Genomic DNA, 20668 nt, shown 5'->3' with positions numbered 1-20668 from the left:
TTAACATTTAAATCAACCCTCACTTCAAAATGTTCTAATTGTTTGTAGTTTGAAATGAGTATTACACTAATAATTACTAAAATCATTATTAGTAATTCAACTTGGTTTTAGGATTTGAAAGAAATATTCTATACAGCACTGGCAAATCTGTTCTTTTAGAACATGTGACTTTTACTTAAAGTGGACCTATCATGCTATATTTGAATAATATAGTGTAGGACCATACATACAAGGCATATTTATACTTTTTTTTTTTCAAAATACCAAACAGATCATGCATTTTAGCCATGCCTCATTTTGCTCAATTTGACATTTTTTAGCTCTGTGTTTGTAAGGGCAGAACAGCACCATCTACTGGCCTGGCATATGTACTACAACGTCTCCAGCGCTTTCGAACGGCAATGGCCGTGGCTGTCTCCTCCTGATTGGTGGAGTTGGCCCAATAGCCGTAGTGCCACTGTCCTGACGTCAGGACAGTGTTCAAATCTGGAGCAGTTTTGATCAGATCCGTTGCAGCCCCTTTTTTAGAGATTTGGGTATGGAGGAAAATAGAGAGGGTTGTGTTTTCTGACACTTGGTGAGTTCCCTGGAACACCGGGGACACATATTCATGTATAAAAGACGCACAAAAGTGCATTTTGCATGATAGGTCCCCTTTAAGGACTGACATTCTGTAAGCAGATGTGCACATAACCCAGTATCAAAATGTATAGACTATGATTGTATGTAAAACATGAAAATAAAAAAAATAAAAGTAGTGGACTAAAAAGGACAATATTTCCCAATAAAATGTCAAAGAATAGAAGTAACAAGTACTTTAATATTGTGCTCAAGTCCAGCAAAATACTGTAGCTGCAGATGAAACTGAAACAACCGCCTGTTTTCTGCATGGTGGCTTCACGGACCGTAGCATTTCAATGTGTCCCCACTCCTCTTGGTGGTGCTATTGAATAGGTTGTGTAGTTGCAGTGGCCCATGAGAAATGAGTGTGTTGTGTTTTTCCCCCTGCATGTTAGGACTTGTAATAAAAGCACTTACAGTTATCTGTGGCAGATAAATATATCTTAAATACCCGCTGAACTTTGTGCTGGAACAGAAAGGGAAAGATCCAGAAGGGCACGTGTAAGTAGCATAGAGTAAGTAGACGTACAAATATGTATTTTGTGCATAAAGGGCCTTTTTTATCATATTGTAATGAACAGGTTCACTCAGTGTAGACGTCCAGTTATATGCAATTATGTTACTTATAATAAGTCCAAACAGAAATATCCAATTGAAAGAGTTTGTTTGACTCTCTCACTCCTGACAAAAGCAACCGGAAATATGTAACTTTATAATACATTTTCATTATTTAGTAATGGAGGAAGAAGAGTCTTGGGATGCTCCAGTAGAAGTAATAGATAGCAGTAGCATCAGAATATGCTAAAGACACCAAAAGAATCATATTTATTAGGTGGAATGGCCCATTTCATATTATATTATTGGATTATAATAATATTCAAGCTGCCCAAGGCGCTGATAATATTAATGACTTAGTTTTCTTCTGAGTAGCTTGTGAGTTGGAGTAAAGGTTAAAGTTAGTGAAATCAATCATCTCTGAAACCAGCAGCTACTCGGCCATGAGGAACATCATGTTCTCTATCAGCGTATTATTTTGAGGGGGGTCACTGCTATTAGCCACAGCAGCCTAGAGTAATAACAGACCACTTTATTTATCTAACATTTTTTTTCACACCAGCTCATTTAATCAAATATTTCCCAGTGTGTCATGTACAACCAAGAGGGAGATTAAGCTTGCGTAAGACCCCCAGATATCCCATCATGTTTACACTTCCAGGGACTTTTACTCACTTTCAGAGTATGAGCCCAAATGAAACTTAGCTTATTATTTTGCTCCTTTATCCAGGTTAAGTGCACTTTAGTTTGGCAGAAAACTGTCTCTAGGAATGTTGTGCTTCTTGAAAGGTTAGAGCAGGTTTGTCTTTGGGATCACAGAGATGCTTTTGCAGCTGTTGTGCTGCAGGCCTCAGTGATGTGTTCCTGATTCTTCATCCAGGCACTGGGAAACATGGTGTTGCTGTGTTACAGTTAGAAACAGCTACACCAATGCAAACAGTGATCCAGAAATATCCCTGTGATGTATTTACATCCAAATAGAATTAAAAGAACAATCCCTACACTATGTTTTGCATACCTTTCACTGTATTCTTGCTGTAATGACACAAAGATTTCTCATGAGAAGGATGTTTCTCTTTTCTAAGGTCACCTCACTCAATAATATTGATGTTCACTTCTCCTCTCTGTTTTCCAAAAAAACAAGTGTCAAAATGTTATTATTAGTGGCTCACATCTCACATACACAAACACACACACAGACTCACATGACCATTAATGAAGTTGTTTCAGTGATATATTTTCATTTTTACCAAAGAGGGGGGAATTCTGGCAGAGCTACTGTTATGGCTGCTGGATTTGGCACCCCTTCTGTTACTTTGGCCAGTATCAAATCAAATCAAATCAAATCAAGGTTTATTTATAGAGCATATTTATAGAGCACATTTAAAAGCGATTTTTGGTCGGGCCAAAGTGCTGTACATGTAATAACTACAATCACATAAAAACACATTTCTATAAGCACAATAAAAGACAATAAATTACAACAGATATTTAAAAAGAAAACACAGGGAAAAGTATGGTCATAATCTCGTCAAAATCACAGTGGTGTTAGTTATTCCCCTCTACTTTACCCAAACAAAATCAATTTACTCTGAGCCTCTCATGTGAAATATTTAAGGGGGCTTTCTAAATCTGGCAGAGCGGATGTTATGGCTGCCGGATTTGGCACCCCCTCTTTAACTTTGGCCAGGATGGTCATAATCTCCCCAAAATAACACTTGTGATAGTTATTCCCTTTACTTTAAGCCAAATCAAGCATGTTACTACGGGCCTATCAGGTGAAAAATGTAAAGAGTGCTTCTTAATCTGGCAGAGATGGCCTTATTTCTGCCGGATTTGGCACCCCCACCCCTGGATTTTTGGCCAGGATGATCATAATCTCACCAAAATCACTCTGGTGTTATTTATAGCCCCCTAGTTTACGCAAAAACAAAAGCATTTTATTCTGGATTCATGGTGTATAAAATGGCCACGGGGCTTCTAAATCTGGCAGAGCGGGTGTTATGGCTGCGGGATTTTACACCCCCTGTGTAACTTTGGAGCAGGATGTTTATAATCTCACCAGAATCCCATGGAGTTAGCTATTCCGAGCCCATCAAGTGAAATATTAAACAACCCACAGTAGCTGCCTGGCGTTCTCGATGGTGTGCTGTTTGTTTGACTTTCAGTGTTCAAAGGTCCGAGCCAATCCGTCCTCTCTGATATTTGATTAATCTTGACATTCATCTGCAACCCAGAAGAAATAAAGGCGGACATGTTGTCAGGACAGACTGCCACAGGCTGCCACATTAGGAATGATCGTTGCTGACAGGAACAGAAGGTAAAGTTGTTCATGCAGACGTGACTGACAGGCAGGTCCATTCGGCTAATAGACGGCCCAGGTGAGGCTGGGAGAGCGGAAGCTTAAGAGGGCTTGTGCCTTTTTACACCACTGAGATTTCATTACCAGGTCTCCAGATAACATTGTTCTTCAAACAGTTTTCCACGACCTGTCTGACCCCCAGCTATTGTTTCTCAGCTTTTTTTTCACACTCCGATTTGGCCGATTACATCAGGAAGCTTAACACAATATGAAAATCTGACAGACGCAGGCACACAAACATGCACACATCTCCATACCTCTGTGGAAGAGAGTTATAGCACAAAAGGGCAGGAATAAATGACAAGGAGAAAGGAAAAAACAAGTGAGAATCACGTAAAAAGGATTTGACAGCTGACTTCTTGACTAATTCACTTAACTGTTCCCGGCTCCAGGAAAACCTCGGAAATTCCTGGAGGCAACAAATTCCACTGAGAAGAACATGTTTTCTTCTCTCGTCTCAAAATCTCTCGTACCACCCACAGAGCTCCGAACACTGACAGATCAAGTGGCCCCAATACAAAGTAAACACATGTAATTACATTAATTCAACTTTAAAAGACAGTAGCTGCTGCAAGAAATATAAGTAGAAGCTAGAAAAACATTGTAACAAATAAAAGAAGAGCAAAACCATCCGCTCGTCTCTAACATTATTGGGTTTATGCAAAAGGACACACATTTGTGTTCACCTCAGAATGAATTGTATTAACTTTGGTTATCACCTAAAGATTCATCCAGCGCCTTCATTGTGTTAAAATGTCCATTTGTCCAGTACTTAAATAAATAAAGACTTGCAAAGGTAGTTACTGAGCATATTCAGGTGTGTTTAGTAGAAGTAGAGGTCAAAGGGGTCATACTTGGAATTGTTCAGCCCCTGTCTTTTTGTTTTGAGTCCTAAACTTGTCATGAGAACAGCAGAGTTAACTGTTATGCATTGTTATTGATGTGTTTATTTAAAGAATTGTTCAGTTTCATGCTGAAATAAGAAATAAGGTTGCTCAATACGAAATGCAACATACTTGCATCAACAACACAAACAAATATGGATGTTTGAAAGCAGTCAGGCAGGAAATCCATAAAGGAGAAAAAAATCATCTTATCTGTTGAGTTTGTTTAGTTTTTATTTGTTGTGTGTGTGTGTGTGTGTGTGTGTGTGTGTGTGTGTGTGTGTGTGTGTGTGTGTGTGTGTGTGTGTGTGTGTGTGTGTGTGTGTGTGTGTGTGTGTGTGTGTGTCCTCAAAATAACTTTCTAACCCAGTACTGTAGTAAACGAGCAGAGCGCTGTGGGTTGAACATGAAGCACTCGAAAAGATCCAGACTGCCAGAATCTGTTCCCTGTCAGTCTGAAAACCTGGACTCCCTCCCAAGCTAGCAACGAGTCAGCGGACAGAGTTCATTGTGGTTACTATGCCGAGTGTATAAACTACAATATAAGTACATGTGAGCGGGCATTGGTGTGCACCGCGTCCTGAAAATCAAAACAACAGAACTGGCGGTGTTTTGTTTCTTACCATGTGCTTACCCACATTCAAATTGAACCTTTTTAGGATGAAGTTAGCAGTGTCTTGTTTTGGTTGGGTTCCTTACGCAGCCTTTGAGTTGAAAAGTTCTCTCTGAGCTGAGTGTGCCTATTGTGTGGCTTTCTGAGTACAATTGGTGTGCCAGTGGTGCACCCATGTTGAGGGAGGATAACACCGCAGACAGAAGAAAACAGGCAGCTGCATCAGGTCGTGCTACTCTTTGTTGAGAAGGCTTTTGTTGTTCTTCAGCCGTTTCCAGGGAAAGAATAAATAGTTGTGCTTAACCAGAGGCATCGCTGCTATGAATGCACCACCATGAGAAACATATGACCAGCGGTTGTGTTTCTGGAAATTCTCTCCTCACTCTGTTTTTCTTTTGCAAGTATTCCTGGGACATGTGAAATAAAAGAAATCCTCCATTGTTTGTCCTGGTCAACAGCCAGTCAGTGAACTTGGAGAACTTCAGCAAGGCTTTTATTTGTCATGGTTGTTATCTCTATGTTATACTACAGCATTTATGGGATTAAGATACAAAATCCCAGGTAACTGTGAGGATTTGTCCTTGTTTTCACCCACTCCAGGTCCACTTCAACCAGCCAGTGATATGCATCAGCATCAAGGGGTGGACGGTTTTGCACTTATTGTGGGCTTTATGTGGATCTTTAAAGGTCAAACCCGGAATGTAGTAGGAGTGAACTGATGAGGAGGGAGTGACTGAGAGGTCAGACTGCATTATGTCAATATGAAATCTGATTTCTAAATGGACAAAATTCAATTTAAATTAGCAACACATTGTGTGATAAACATCCTTGACCTGAATGGCTATAATGTGAAGCTGTGCTTAATCCACACAAGACACTTTCTTGAGTTCTATGACATCAGTGTACTCAGCGGTATAATCAGGAACATAAGCGCAAAGGAATTTCCCCATTATATAAGGTGCAAGGCAAACTACTTCTTATAAAACGTGTGCACGGAAAGAGATCTAGATATAGTGAGATTAGGAGAGACATGGAGAGCGAAAGATCATGAGGGAGGAGACAGAGAGGGGCAACCGAGGAGCTGGGAACATTTAATTTATATCTAACTAGTGATAAGGACAGGTCATTGCTTGGTCTATAACAGTGATTCCCAAACTGTAGTACACGACCACTGGTACACCAGCTCTGGTCAAGAGCGTTAGATGTAAAGATGTTCCTACTCTTCCCTGGGTGAATGCAACCTTTCCTGTCAAGCAAACGTGCTACAATGGCCCAACACACGTCCAATTAGGTCAAAACATGCTGCACTTTCAAAAAGATGCAAAACAAACAAATCTAATGTGCCAAAACACATGCAATGAAGAAAAATATTTTCCAACCAAATCTTCACCAATTTATTAAACCCTTCGAAACATGCGCAAGGTTTACTGAATAAACGAAACACTCAAACACAACGGAAAAGAGGACACTAAAAAATGATGCTCACAGCTGAGACCGGAGCAGTTGTTGACATTCTGGATTTTAAAGTTGGCCAACTGTAACTGTTGGAGTTAGCCTGTTTCATAATTGTAAGTGTTTTGTCGTTTCTTTTTAAATGCCTAGGTTAGCTGGCTAATTTACAGATGTTCTGCTATAATATCGTAAAGAATCATGTGATCATATTGTTCAAATAGGCCAATTAAACTGACAAAATGTTTAGGTTGATTGTTTTATTATTGGTTAATAGTTGGTCTCATACATACAGTAGTGATACATGGTCTGAAAAGGTAATTGAAAAGCTTCTTGCCTTAATTGTATAGATCATCATCTGCATCTACCCTAATCCTATTTGAATCTCTATTTAGGAAGTGATAGCACAAAGACAGGATTCCAGGAACAATTTGCCCCACACACACATTAATAAAGAAGGGCAAAGTACCACAATGTGGGCAAAACAACACTCCATTAAAGCCTTCACATGTCTCTTGGTCCACTCAGATAACAGAACATATTTGACGATGACGAAGAAAAGTACTTTACATAGACAAATATTTGATTACAGACGCAGTACCATATTTGTAGTGTGTTCCTAATCTGTCAGTGGCACATGGACGGAGAGGCCACAGTTCTTGATTATATAAGTGATCGTTTTGACCTATACAGTGTAGAATGTAGCACTTCCAGCTTCCTGAGAGGTTTCGTTCTAAAATCCCAGCTCTGAATTTCCACTAACCTCCAGGGATCAATGTGTCATGGCTGGAGGCGCTGACAGACCTGTCTGTGGCTGCTTAGCACGAGATGAAACGCCTGCAGAGTGCCGACAGCGAAGACATATTTCAGCCCAGCAGATGTGGGAGCAGTTTTCACATAGTACAAGAAAAATCAATATTATGTTATATTTGTGTTATCTGTTTTGACTGTTCTTACATTGACTCAAGAGAGACAAATGGACTTAACAAAGTAATGTGTCTTACTTTCCTTGCCAGATAACCTTAAAAAACATTACGTTTCATCCACAGGGATTGTTGAGAGCAGGTTATCTGGATGTCACAGTAATGTTTTTGACTGCTTTTTCTATTTGTTTGGATCTGAATGAGCCAAGTGCTCTTTTACAAACAGCCCCAAATCATCCACTAATGGTCACCTTAAATATCAAAAGTCACATCAACAAACCCTGAGAGTCCTTCTGAGAAACAGACCCTTTATCAGCCACTTCAATAACTTCATATGTTTGCGTGTGTGTGGAAACAATCCCACCTCCCACTGAGGCAAACAAAAGACCATAAGGAGGTAAGAGAGGCTTAAAGGACGGGGGTTGAAAAAAGGAAGGAGGCCAGATCTGAACATTTCTGGCATTCCTCAGCTCCATGCAGCAGGAGGATTTTCTTTAGGGGAAGTGGTCGGTACGTACGAGAGCCACCGGAGCAGGACCCTGCAGGGAGCCCCGCTTTCTCCTCAGCTGGCTCAGTGCCCACCCCGAGAGGAAGAGCACATTAAAGCAAGAATTCAGGATATTGGCGGGCTGGGGTATTATCAAACCTGACACGAGTAAACAATCCTGAGTGTGTGCATGAGAGAAAGAGACTCAACTACAGTGGAAAGCATTACCCCCTGTTCCTATTCAGGATACTGGCATTTCCTGTTCAGTGAGTCTGGTGGATATTTATGGAAGACTTGCCCGAGAGAGGTCTTTTATTTTCTTAATGATACTCAGTTTCTCTAAATAGACATGCTGAGAGGAAAAGCAGATGCTGAACATGTGATCGGTTCCAAACACCAGTAATCTGTTGTGGTATGGGGTCTGCCTTTACTCCCGACTAAACACAACTATCAACACCAGACAAACATTTAAACCTAATGGTTTTCATCAGCAGTATAATGGGATAATGAGAGTTTATGGTAGTCGATTGATGGATGGTTATATGTGGTGGATAAGATAATACAAAAGGTAACACAATAAGCAACTCTGACTTTTCTCTCTTGATGCACAATCCATATAAAACTATGTGAGTATTTTTGTATAGGATTAGCCAGTCCTAAATGTATGTATGATGGTGAGAGGTTGTTGGTAGATACTTTTAAGCTCAGAAAAGTTGGCAACCACTATCCTAAAGTATACGAAGTTCTCTTTGTTGAATGCCATTGAGCACCACTAAAGTGCACACGGACATCGTAAGCTATTAAACATCCACTGATAATGTCAGTCGTGCTAATGCTTAAGGCCAGAAGTATAAAATCAAGCAGTAGGCTACTGTGTCCAGATAATTCAAGAGGTTGACAACCATTGCATCTCTACTGTATGAGCCATGCAAGTAAACAATTGTTAAACATTCAATTGGTCATTTGGTCTTTTTCTTATTTTACATGCAAGCTATTTATATGTCAATAAAAACTAACCTGGAGTCTGTTAAATTAACACGCCAAAATCTGGAATATTTTGTACTGTAGTAGTTGAGATTCCACACCCTTAATTAAATTAAAGTAATGCTGCGGCCAAATGTAAGATGGCAATGCTAGGAAAAACAATCACACACAAGAAGGAGTTTGATACAAAATGCACCTGTATTTTTCTTTGTTACATTTTGCAATGCATGCCATAAACATGTATTCATTTTGACATAGCGTCCACAAGGACAAGTGCAAACCTGCCTGAAATTCATGAGCAGAAACAATAAGAATAAGTAAAAGTTGACATGGTAAAATAAGACAATATGTTAACATTCAAACACTGGTAAAAAAAAAAAAACGTCATTATTTACTCACAATATACATTTCAGTACTTTTTGGAGAAATACTTCCCCAATTTCTACACTCCCGAGCATCTGAAGGCAAATGTCACTTATTTATATAAATCTTCAGTTGACCATGTCATTGTTCATCAATTATAATTATCATTACAAAATTATCTGTTGCTTTCTACCCCTGCCATTCCCTCTTTCTGAGACTGATGTCCAAACAATATATTAAGAGCCTGAAATCGTGTGTCTACCTCGCAGTTAAGTACAAAAAAAAACTTGTGCAACTTGGGCAATAGCCAACCAAACCAAATAAAAGTAAAACTGTAATGTTAACACAGAAGTGAGGTTGAACAAAAGTGGCACTTTGTGAATAAACATGTGACAAAACCAGTGGGTGTTGGAAAATGGTGAACATATACAGTACATTGTGACAGGTGACTGTGCTTGAATAGCCTTTGGTTGATTAATATAACTTTGAACTCTAATAACAAAATAAAAAGTGCTTAAAATTGTCCTTTAAAAAAAAAAAGATGCTACTATTTCCATCCTAAACTCAGGCATTGATGTGGCTTTTTGTATTCAAGGGGGTGAAGTGGAACAACGAACACACATAAATAAACACATACAACAGTGGAACAGTCTGGCTTTATCGTTGGTGCTGTACTTTAATTCCTTTGTTAAGTACAACCATCCGTCAAAACCCTTTACCCTCCTTCAACAAAACTCATCACAGAAGGTACGTCTGGGTCAGCTGAAGCATAACTTGTTTTGATGAGAGCACACAGTGAGTGAAGTCATTTCCCAAAGATGCCTGTCCTTGGACACCCAGTTCAAAAGGCTAATTGGGTAAAAAGAGAAGCCAGTGTGCGTGCAGGGTGAAATAGCCACAGTGATAAGCTGTCACTTTAAAAAGGCAGCAGTGCAGTCTTGACACAAAATCCTCACGTGTCTTCTCCCACTCCTTGCTCCTGCATCCTTATTCCTCTCACATTCCTTCCGTACAATCATAAATCAGCACGGGGAAGCGTGTATTACTCAAACACATGCAGAGGTATTAAACTACACACACACAATCCAGCTCACAGCAGTACAAGCAGGCATACAGCATCCATATAGCATGGCCCCGAGTCAGATCAGGACCAAGAAGCTGCAGTTCAGCGTCTGCCCCACGGAGTTTCAATTCCCTCAGTCTCTCTCCACCTGCAAAACGACGCTCAGCAGATCAGCTCGTGCTTTATCTCAGGCCGCGTTGGAAAGGGGGGATCGCTGAAGGAGAAGGCGTTGCGGCCCGCCTTGAGCCCACCCTGACCCGGGCACACGAGGTACGACCCGATCAAGTCCAGCTCGGGAGAGGGATTCGGGCTCTCGGGCTCCGACTCTGATTGGCTCGTCTCCGGCTCGTCCAGGGAGGAGGCCGGCCTGGTGCTGATGTGCGGGTGGGGGTGGGAGTGGGGAAGGGGGAGCGAGTTCAGCCAGGGGTGGGTGAGGCATTCTTCTGCCGTGGCTCTCTTCCTGCACACACAAACACAAAAACACGGCGGATGAGTGGAAATTCCCGAGTAGTTTACATAACCAATGGATCCCCCTGGATCTTCCGACGTCGGCCATATTTTTTTTGCAAAATGTGGTTTCGGAAAACCACAAAGAAAAGCACTTTTTGCACTCAAGATGTTTTCCATCCATCTCTCACCGATTACTCAAACACTGAAGAATCTCTCACTTTTTCCAATGCTACCAATAATCCGCTGGAGTTGAACGATACTGACTGGAGATTATGGTTTTGGATGTGAGACAGAGGCTGCTGCTACTTCTCATCAACATATTGTGGCGATTAAGTACAGGCTCAGTGTTTGAGCTCTCAATCAGAATTAAAATTAGAGTTCAGTTCAGCAGAAATAAAGTTCACTTCAAAAATAAATTCACTTGAAATTAAACTGTACATGTGTAACGGGACACACAAAGATGACGCATTTGCGGTTTTTGTCATGTCAAAACACAAAGATCCGAGCTCTTTAAATGATGTCAGTTTTGCAAATGTGGTAACAAGATTTGTGTCACTTATCGCCAAAGTGACACAAATCTTGTTACCACATACACTCATTTAGACACATGCGGATGTACTTCCGTGCTGCTGTGAACCTGACTGGTGTGTTAATAAGCTCAAAGTGATGCTGATGGAAACTTCTTGTGGTTTAGCCATTCTCAGAACATCTTTGAGGTCAACTCACCTTGGGTTTTTAACTAACAAGGACTTGATGAAGTCAACCGCTTGGGACGAGATCCCATCAAACGTGTCCTGCGAGTAATCAACGGTGACTTGGGAGATGTTGAGGAATGTCTCCTGCTTTTCTTCACCCAAAAAAGGAGACTCGCCCGTCAGCATGACATAGGTCAGGACCCCGATACTCCTAGCAGAGAGGGAGGAAGAAAAGGAAGGAGGTTATTAGGCAATTTGTCATCTTAGATAGTTACATAATCTGTTTTGCGACAGACTGTAAAAAAAAACATGTTTGGCTGTCTTCCACTGTGCTGCGGTAAATAATTTTTTAACTGTAAGTATGTAGCAAAGACGGTGTTGTGGTCAAAGGTCTAGACTTGTCTTTTGCACGTCATGTAGATGCTGATCACCGTCCTGAATATGTCTTTATCCTCAGAAGTAAAACAGACTGACATCTGCACTTACATGTTTAAATTAACTACAGTAGCACACTTACCACATGTCTGTCGCAGTGCTAATGGGTTCATAGTTCAGGATCTCTGGTGCTGCAACACAAACACATGGCCCCAATTAGTCGTGATAAATCGCCCTCACTTGGAGAAGACACAGGTGATTCTGGGTATTTAAAAGGGGCTTAAAGCAGAACTCACCAACATACTCAGGCGTGCCCAGGATCTCCCGGACTTCTGTGATTTTGTCCATGCATCTGGACAAGCCAAAGTCTACGATGCGAATGTCCCCCAGAGGTCTGGCACAGGTCAGCAAGATGTTCTGGGGCTGCAGAGGGTAGACAGAGACATAACGGTTATTAAAGAAGCCTGAGGTCTGACGTCTGAGGTCATTAATGATATGGCAGGGTGAATGAGTCAAAACAGTTAAGGTTACTGGTTCCAGTAGGATTTGGGGTCTGGCACATCAAGTATGCAGCTACATCGGTGGGATCATAAGCCAATTAAAAACAAGTAGGATATACATGCCAACCACTGGCATTGGTGAAAGTACACACAGAAATAAAGGATGAAAGAAGGATTTGTATTTATTTTAAAAAGGCCCGACTCTTATTGCCAAATGAGGTAACACCAATGAGGTAATACCATTGTGTTACCATCTAAGGGAATATAGATTTTTCTTTTTACTTGCAATTATCACTTATTGTCAAAGGGGCCGCCAAAGTAAAGAAAACCGATATCTTTGAGATTGTGACTTTAATTCTGGGTCAGACCAGGCTATTCACCTTAAAATGAGTTGAATAACATTTGTTATAAGAAATATGATACTTGGTTAATCTATCAGATGTGTAGGTAGAAAGATAACCTCAATGATGACTGCCATGTTACCCCAGGGGCCGTTAAACATCAACATGATAGTCAATCCTGTAGCGTGTGACTCCTCGTGGGAACAGGGTTGTGACTCCCTGAATGAGCTGCGGTTGCATAATAGAAATGATATCTCCCTCGGCCTGTCCCTCGAGGGAATACACATGTCCTATATAGTTATATACTCTTTCAGTAGGCTCACCTTCAGATCCAGATGCACCACATTGTTCCGATGCAGGAAGGCCACTCCATTCAGGATCTGCTTGGCCAGCCGGATCACATCGTTCTCCGTGAAGGCGTCGTCGTTATCGGCAACACATTGGTCAAAGATTTCACCACCGGCAGCGCTGGAAGGCAAGCACAGGAAGGAAAACTGAGTAAAACAAAACAACGATAAAATGGAAAAATAACTGTGTGGAGTTTAGTTTGGATTATATTTCATTTTTTGATTATTCACTTCAACTTGTCATAATAAATTAAGCCTTAAAATGCACACATACACCCTTCCTTTCACTTTAAATCACACAAGGGGATAATAGCAAATTCCAACATGTCCCATTAGTGGAATTTTAGTAAACAAACCCAGTCATTTTTCATTTCTTTGCGAAAAAATTACGAAACACCCTCGTCCTCATTAGTGTACTTTGGCTTGGAAGACCAAAGTCTATCCACATCTACAGACAGCATGCGAGTCCAACATTAATCAATATCATTTCAGGTTCCCGTCTCTGCATGTACTTTCCCGTTCCCAGGACTATTACTGGAGATAAGAATGGTCGTATAAGCTTACAGCACGGTCAGATAAGGCCTTATACAGCCTGCAGGTTCACTTACTGAAGCAACACAGGGGGAAAAAGAGGCAAACACTCTGGATATCACCAAAGCCTACACATTTTACATAAATTATCCAGAGAAGGCTGCAGGAAGGAAGTGTCAGGTAAGTATCTGGATACGGGCCTCAGCTTGTTGCTTGTTGGGTTAAAACAACTCACAGTTAAAAGGATTACACTTTTTTTAGGAATTTCTTATTCGACAACTCAATATGGAATAGTCAGATTCTGGTCTGGACTTGATCAGTTTTGTAACAACGTTAAATAAAGTTGAGACATGGTTGATTTACGATGGACGCTCCCCTCAGTCAGATCAATGCCTGAAGCATCTTATCCAAAATAATTAAAGCCATGTGCAGGGGATTTAAATGGCAAGTATGCATTTTATTTTCAGAGGTAGACTTTGTGACCGGGCCCTGAGCAGAACTGTTACATAACCAGCGCCACCCCCAATCTCCTGTTAGCTTTCCATCCCTGAACTCTTTACTATCCTCAGCTGTGAAAATAGCACCCATGTTTTAGGGGATTTTTGAGGATATCCGTCATTGGTCTTTTTTTTGCTACCAGCACCGAATACTTGACCTGCCACATACCCCGCTTGTTCATGAGAGCATGTGGAGACTTGGAATGAAACTGCACTTAGTCTGTTTACATTGATCTGCACGTGTATATGAAATGAAAGCATGTCTAGTGTTCTCGAGAGAGGAAATGAAAGACAGGGGAGTAGGGTTTGACGGACAATTTTTACTTTCTTGAAAAACCTCATGCCTCATTGTGAAAATGAACTGGAATCTGTCGATTTCACCTGGACTTGAACTTTTACCGTACCTGTCTGAACAATTAAATACTTGGCATGACAAAGTGTTCCTGCAGCTACATTAGCTGTCAGCAAAGCACCCGAGAGGATGTTAAATCTTGATAAAATTAATATCAGTGCACACCTTCTGGCAGTTCACTTAAACAGTAATTTTAAAAAGGCCTGCATTTTTTAGAGTTGTTATGGGTTCACTTTTTTTAAAGAGTACATTTAACCAGGAGATGACCATTCGTCCTCGATTATAATCAGAGCGATTCATTATCTGGCAAGCATAGCTACTCTGCACCCAAAAGTAATGCTTCTTTTTCTTTTAAATTATCCATCTTTAAAAGTCATTATGCTGGGGGTTGCTGTGGTAATGATATATGCTGGAGATTTCAAAGATGATTACAATAAAATCTTTTGCCTCCATTTCTCTGACATAAGGGATGTGGTTGTGGATACAAAAAGTGTGTGCGCATGACACTTCTTACCAGTGTGGAGGCGTGTGATATTACTGGGAGCCCTGCTTGCTGCTTACATTTAAACCCACAGGAAATGGAAAATGGGTCACAATTCTCGAAACCTAGGCTGAGGTCAGACAGTTTGAAGATGCAGCTTTTTCGGTGGCTCACGGTCTCACTCTGAGTGCAGCTTTGAGGCTTTGAAAGCATGAGCTGACATTTTAAAAACGAAGCTTTTTAAGTGTTAAAATATTGTGCATGTGCAGGCCACTCGATCTCCCCGCGCAGCACCAGTTGGAAGCCGAGAGGAACTGTGGACCACTGTGGACTGACCCCCTGCTATGTTTTCTCTGCAGGCATGCAGGGGTGAACTGTGGTGCTACTTCCCTTTTCACACTTCAGTCAGAGGTCAAACTTCCCCCCCCCTACAGAGAGACTTTTGTTCTGTGAAGGCATTCCATGTCTGGGACTACTGTGGACTGGGGAAGAGGGGGGGGGCTTCCTGCCCGAGCAGCAGGCAGTTCAGGAACAGGGTCAGAGGAACGTGGTTCAAGCATAATTGCCCCGTGTTATCTCCCTGTAATGAGGCGAGCGAGGTAATTAAGATGCCAAGTGTCCTTTCCAGATCCTAATTAGAGGTTGTCATTAGAGAACACTTAGTGGATATGCACCATGTCATTTAACACCTAACCACAACAGACCAGAGCCAGACGGCTGGGATGGCCTTAGTGGGTCGTTGAACCAGCAGCTCCTCTCAGCTGTACCTCACCTGCATGATGAGTATAGAGAGCAATAAGTTCTCACAGTGTAACTCACTCGCTCATTATTGTTTTTTCACACAGTGCCACATAGGTATTTAAAGTTACGGTTCCTGACAGCCATTTCCCATAACAAGAAGCGGAGGTGTCGGGGCTATGACGAGACAAGCAGCTAACCACAGACCGAGAGTATTTCCATTTAAGGCTGGGTTTTTGCTGCAACACTGCTACATGTATTTCACACATGTGGACTTTTTTTTTTGTTGAGGTGAGTGACATGCAGCTGTGCTCTCAGCAACCGGCACATAACTCAAGCCAAGAAGTATTTTTTCACAGATGAGACGTATAGATACAAGCTGAGAATTCACAAGAAAACAACAAAGCATTCTCGTCATGCGCAATACAGGATGTCGCTTGACGCGAGTGAATGATTTGTTGTTTCAACCTTAAAACGTGTTTGTTGCTTATTACTGTAAGTAAAACTGAATATACATGTGAGGGAGTTTTCTACGAGCCCATTTGGGAAGTTTTGATTAAAGGATTTCCTTCGCCATAATGATTGAAGGCCTATTCATTGTATCCACAGTTTTCCTGGCATGGCTCAAACACCGACAAGTGAGGAAAGTTTAAAAGGCCATTTAAATCACTTTTTCTCAGATCAGTGGTGGTGGAAAAGGAAAAGAGTGTCAGACAAAACTGCTAAAATGTGAGGTCTTATTTATTCCGTGACCTTTGTGCTGTTTCTGTAATGTGTACTGCATTTTCTTACCACTCCAGAACGAGGATGATTTCGTTGTTGGTTTCGTAGACCTCATACAGCGCCACCACGTAGGGGTTAGCCTTGGCCGACTCCAGCACGGCGATCTCGTTCAAGATGTCCATGCGGCAGTCCTGGCCCTTCCGTCGCTTTCGCAGGAACTTGGCAGCGCACTGCCTCCCCGTTGCCTTCTCGATGCACTTTTTTACCACCGCAAACTTTCCCCTGGGACACAAAAAGTAGCGGAGAGAGCAGAGTGATTAGTGAGGAGACAGAATAATCACAACCACATTATTGGCTTTCAAATATATTTGGTTTTGCGCTGGTTCTGTTCTGCATCCAAGTAGCCAATGCGACCAACAGATTAAATGTAGGCAAATGCAGCGAATGGAAGGACTAAAATTACTGCACAAACTCATGACAGTTAAAGTGCTATGAGGTAAAAGCTAGATTACAGTGCAAGCCATGTGGAACAGCCCTCCAGCAGGCCACGAGTGCAGCACTGTAGGCGAGGTTAAAGAACAGTTTAGAGATAAGAAGGTTAATCTGCATCATTTGAAAATACAGGAGGCGGTGTCATAAAACCTTTGTTAGAGATTTCCCCCGTTCTCCTCCTTTTCCTCTAGCCTTCAGGGGATTCTGACAGGGGGCAGATAAGGTTGACAGTTTTGGCAAGGGCTGCTAAATAGTGGGCAGGGACATGATAAGGGTCAGGTCAAGCAAAAGCAAAGACATGCAACGGCTCGGTTGCTGGATGTTCCTGGTAAAACACGAGATTAAAGACCTCATGACTACCATTCATTTCGCAGCATACACATTGATGGATTCCTAGGAGGCGTTAAGGGGTCAGCGGTGGGTGTGGGGAGGATGTCCGATGTGTGCAGAATTGCCTCTCTTGTCACAATCACCAGCCGTGCCTCCCAGGCTGATAATGAGGCTTGTCCACTTCCCTTTCTTCACAGCTGACAGCAGCAGGGACAAATGGGATTGTGTTGACACCTCCGCCCAGACACTCGGACAGAGCCTGCGTCCCCCTTGACAATCGTACAAAAGCTGACCAGTCGGCTGATACAGCAGGACCACCCACCAGACAGGCGGGGGGTCACTGCTGCTACAGTCAGGTTGGAGCCTGAGCAGCATGCTAAAACGGAGCCAGTAGCTTCTGCGTCTATGTCCGACTAACATCTCAATGTTTTAATCAGCTGCACAATAGAGATCCGCTGCGATGGGTTGGGAAACGATGACTGTGAGCTGGGCAGAATGTAAATGAAGTCAGAAAAGTCCAGTCAGCGTGGTGCCTGTTATTTTCCCACACAGCGTTACTCCAAGCCCACTGTGCCGGGACCAAAAACAGCAACTGTTCTGGCCAGAGACCGGTTCTGTTTTGGCTACAGCGAGGCCTGTTCCTTCTTCTTCTCCCCCCTAGTCTCGCAGACTGGTGACGACTCATTGTTCAGAGTGAAAAGGCAAAGCACGTCAGAGCCTTTTCATCCTTAATTAGCCAAGTTCAGAGCAGCTCGCTGGGGGTGGGAACTACATATGGTGTGAAAAGGAATGAACGCTGGCCACGTAAAAGAGCAACGGGAGGCCTTTTTAAAGGATGACAACAGGTCAGAGGTTACCAAACATGGCCATCTTCCAGCCGCTATGTTCAAACTCTGCCATGACACCAACATCACAGAGCTTTTATTTTGTATTTTTTTATTAAAAACACCCAGTTAGCTGTGAAACACTGACTGAAAACATCCTATCTGGATCCACCATGACGTCTATGCAGATCAAACTGCTCATTTGCAGGTTTGCCTCATAAAATCTGTCTGAAACCTGTCCGTTATCAATCGTGACACACACAACTACCCCAGTACTGGAGATGGTGATCATTTGATTGAGAAGTCGGTTTCCTGTGGAGTCTGCGTTTTGTCTCCCCCAGCGGGAAACTGACTCATGTCTGAAGTGCGATGAGAAATGACAGCTCTCATTTGCCTTTTTCACAGACACAACATGAGTTCCTCTTTCTGGTAGCATGTGTTGTGCACAGTTCTGCAAGAGGACTCAGGATGTAAAGCTTCATGACGAAAAGGATTTAAAAATAAGGGCAACGAGTCTAACTGCTAAAGAGGCATTTGGCAGAAGAATTCAACTTATGCACCTCCTGCTTCTAATATGGTCAACTTCCCCCCCTAATGTACGGACTACATAGCTGATCTGCAAGAATACATTCCTGCACTTAATGCGATTATGAGGCCTGTTCTCAGGATGTTGTTAAGTTGGAATCCTGGGAAGAAGAGGGAAACAGGATGATCGGTTGAGGTATGAGGGTGAGAAGAGGGAGAGGGGGCGTATAGAGCCCCTCTCACCCCCCACAGGACCTGGCTGCTGTCCCAGGATGTCCCATGGTGTCCGACAAGGAAAACTGGCTGCTACCAACTGACTCTTTTATTTAGGCTTTTATAAACTTGCCTAGGCTGTCCCATCACTCTGCAGAGGAGCAAACCACCTTGCAGGGAACATTAGAGTTATGGAGACAGATGCAGATTTAGCACAGAGTGCAATCAAACAGCTGTCGAGGTTAAGTGAAACCCAAGGGCTCAACTGCAGATCCTTGTGTTAATTCTGAATGCTTTTTGAGGAAAGTCATTATTGTCTGGCTCACTGGGGAATCCCCGCTTAAATAGGCTACTTCTGGAATGTGCACATCAGTGAGTGTGACCCATAAAATGCACTTGGCTAAGGAAGGTTAGAAAAAAAGTTTCTGATGCTAGATAGCCTGATAAAAAAACAAGTATGTGACATGAAAGAAGCACATGAGTTCTGATTTAGACAACAAATGCATATAAAATGAATCCAATATTTGTAAGGGTAACTTTGTGTTTGCTGTTCTTTAATTGTTGAATGATTTGTCACTTTGTCACCTCTGTATGTGATACATTAAAAAAGGGATTCCAAACTGAAATGCAGCTCAAGGCATTTAGAAGTTTACATTTTGACAACCTCATACACTACACGGGATATACAGTACTAGACCACATAAGTGTGCAGAGAGATGCTATAACACAGCCTATATGGAGTTTTGATACTCAGAGTAAGATATATGTTCACCACTTATGGCAGACATATAAGAACGATGTGTGGATTCTCTATTTGTCTTACAAAACTTTCTGAGCATCTACACATAATGAATTACTTTTTATTTTATTTAAATTGTATACAACTATATTGCATTGTTGGAGGAGCTAAGGTCAGAAGAATTGTATTGCCATTTCTAAACTGTAGCCTATGTGCATATGACAAAAAACCTTTGAATCTCTTGAAACTATTCCTTTACTCGCACAAAGACGCATTACCATTGCGCGTGCCAAAGTGCCATCTGAGCCTTTCTCCGGGAAAGAATGCAGGATTGGAAAAGTCCAATTAACACGTTTACCATTGCATGGGCACATCGAATAACAAGAATGACACAAACTCAATATATTGTCGCAAACTCCATTCTGCCAGCACATGAGCAAAGTCAGTACACAGATTCAATTATTTCCACCAATGCATGCTGGAAATCAACAAAGAAACTCACCTGCCCAGTTCTTTGCCGACCAGCTCATAATTGGCTGTGAAGGGGTCAGATCTTATCCTCGTGTGGATTTTTGTCAACATTCCGTTTTTGCTCATCTTCGCTGATTCTAGCATTGACGTCGCGCGTGAACTGAAACAATCTTCTGCCGGCGAAATAACACTCAACAAAGTATTTTCTCAAGTGAAAGCTCGCATGATAAAAGTGCCGATCAGAGCGAGCAGCAGCTGTGTCAAACCACCGGGAGATAATCCAGTGCGCGCGCTCCAAACAAGAGGAGGATGCCCTGCGGGAGTGTGCAGCACAGTCGGTGTGGTAAATTACTTTGAGTGCTACTACACATTCCTGACAATAAACTCCTGCTCAGGGCCCGCCCCCTGCGATGACGCTCCGCAGCGAAGAGTCAATGAATGCGCCGGAGAGGAGGTGCAAATCAGCTGGCAAGTGGTGCGTTCAAGTGGCTGGAGCTTATCGGTGCAGGTACACAAACATAAACAAAGACCATTATCATTAGTTTCAGTTGAATAGTTCGCATAAAGACTAATAATATGATCAAAGGTGGAAGAAGTACTCAGTTCAGCAATTGAGTTAAAGTAGAACTATCAGAGTGTAGGAATACTCTGTTACAAGTTAAAGTCCTGCATTTAAAATGTTACTCAGGTAAAAGTACAAATGTATTAGCATCAGAATATACTTATCAGAATTATTTATA

General features: G+C 42.0%; 1 protein-coding gene across 1 annotated transcript; it reads right to left on the bottom strand.

The window, feature by feature from the left end:
• Positions 1–9054: 9054 nt before the first annotated feature.
• On the bottom strand, positions 9055–20274 carry stk17al (serine/threonine kinase 17a like). Its single transcript, XM_034142767.1, has 7 exons — positions 19960–20274; positions 16404–16616; positions 12989–13133; positions 12121–12247; positions 11967–12015; positions 11481–11660; positions 9055–10764 (listed from the first exon to the last, which is right to left on the bottom strand). Exons 1-7 carry the CDS (start codon positions 20070–20072, stop codon positions 10467–10469), a joined length of 1125 nt encoding a protein of 374 aa, XP_033998658.1. The 5' UTR covers positions 20073–20274; the 3' UTR covers positions 9055–10466.
• Positions 20275–20668: the final 394 nt, after the last annotated feature.

Source organism: Trematomus bernacchii, unplaced genomic scaffold (assembly GCF_902827165.1).
Source record: "Trematomus bernacchii unplaced genomic scaffold, fTreBer1.1, whole genome shotgun sequence".
Classification (NCBI taxonomy): Eukaryota; Metazoa; Chordata; class Actinopteri; order Perciformes; family Nototheniidae; genus Trematomus; species Trematomus bernacchii.
The sequence above is the reverse complement of the archived record's forward strand: the minus strand, read 5'-3'. Positions and strand labels throughout refer to the sequence as shown.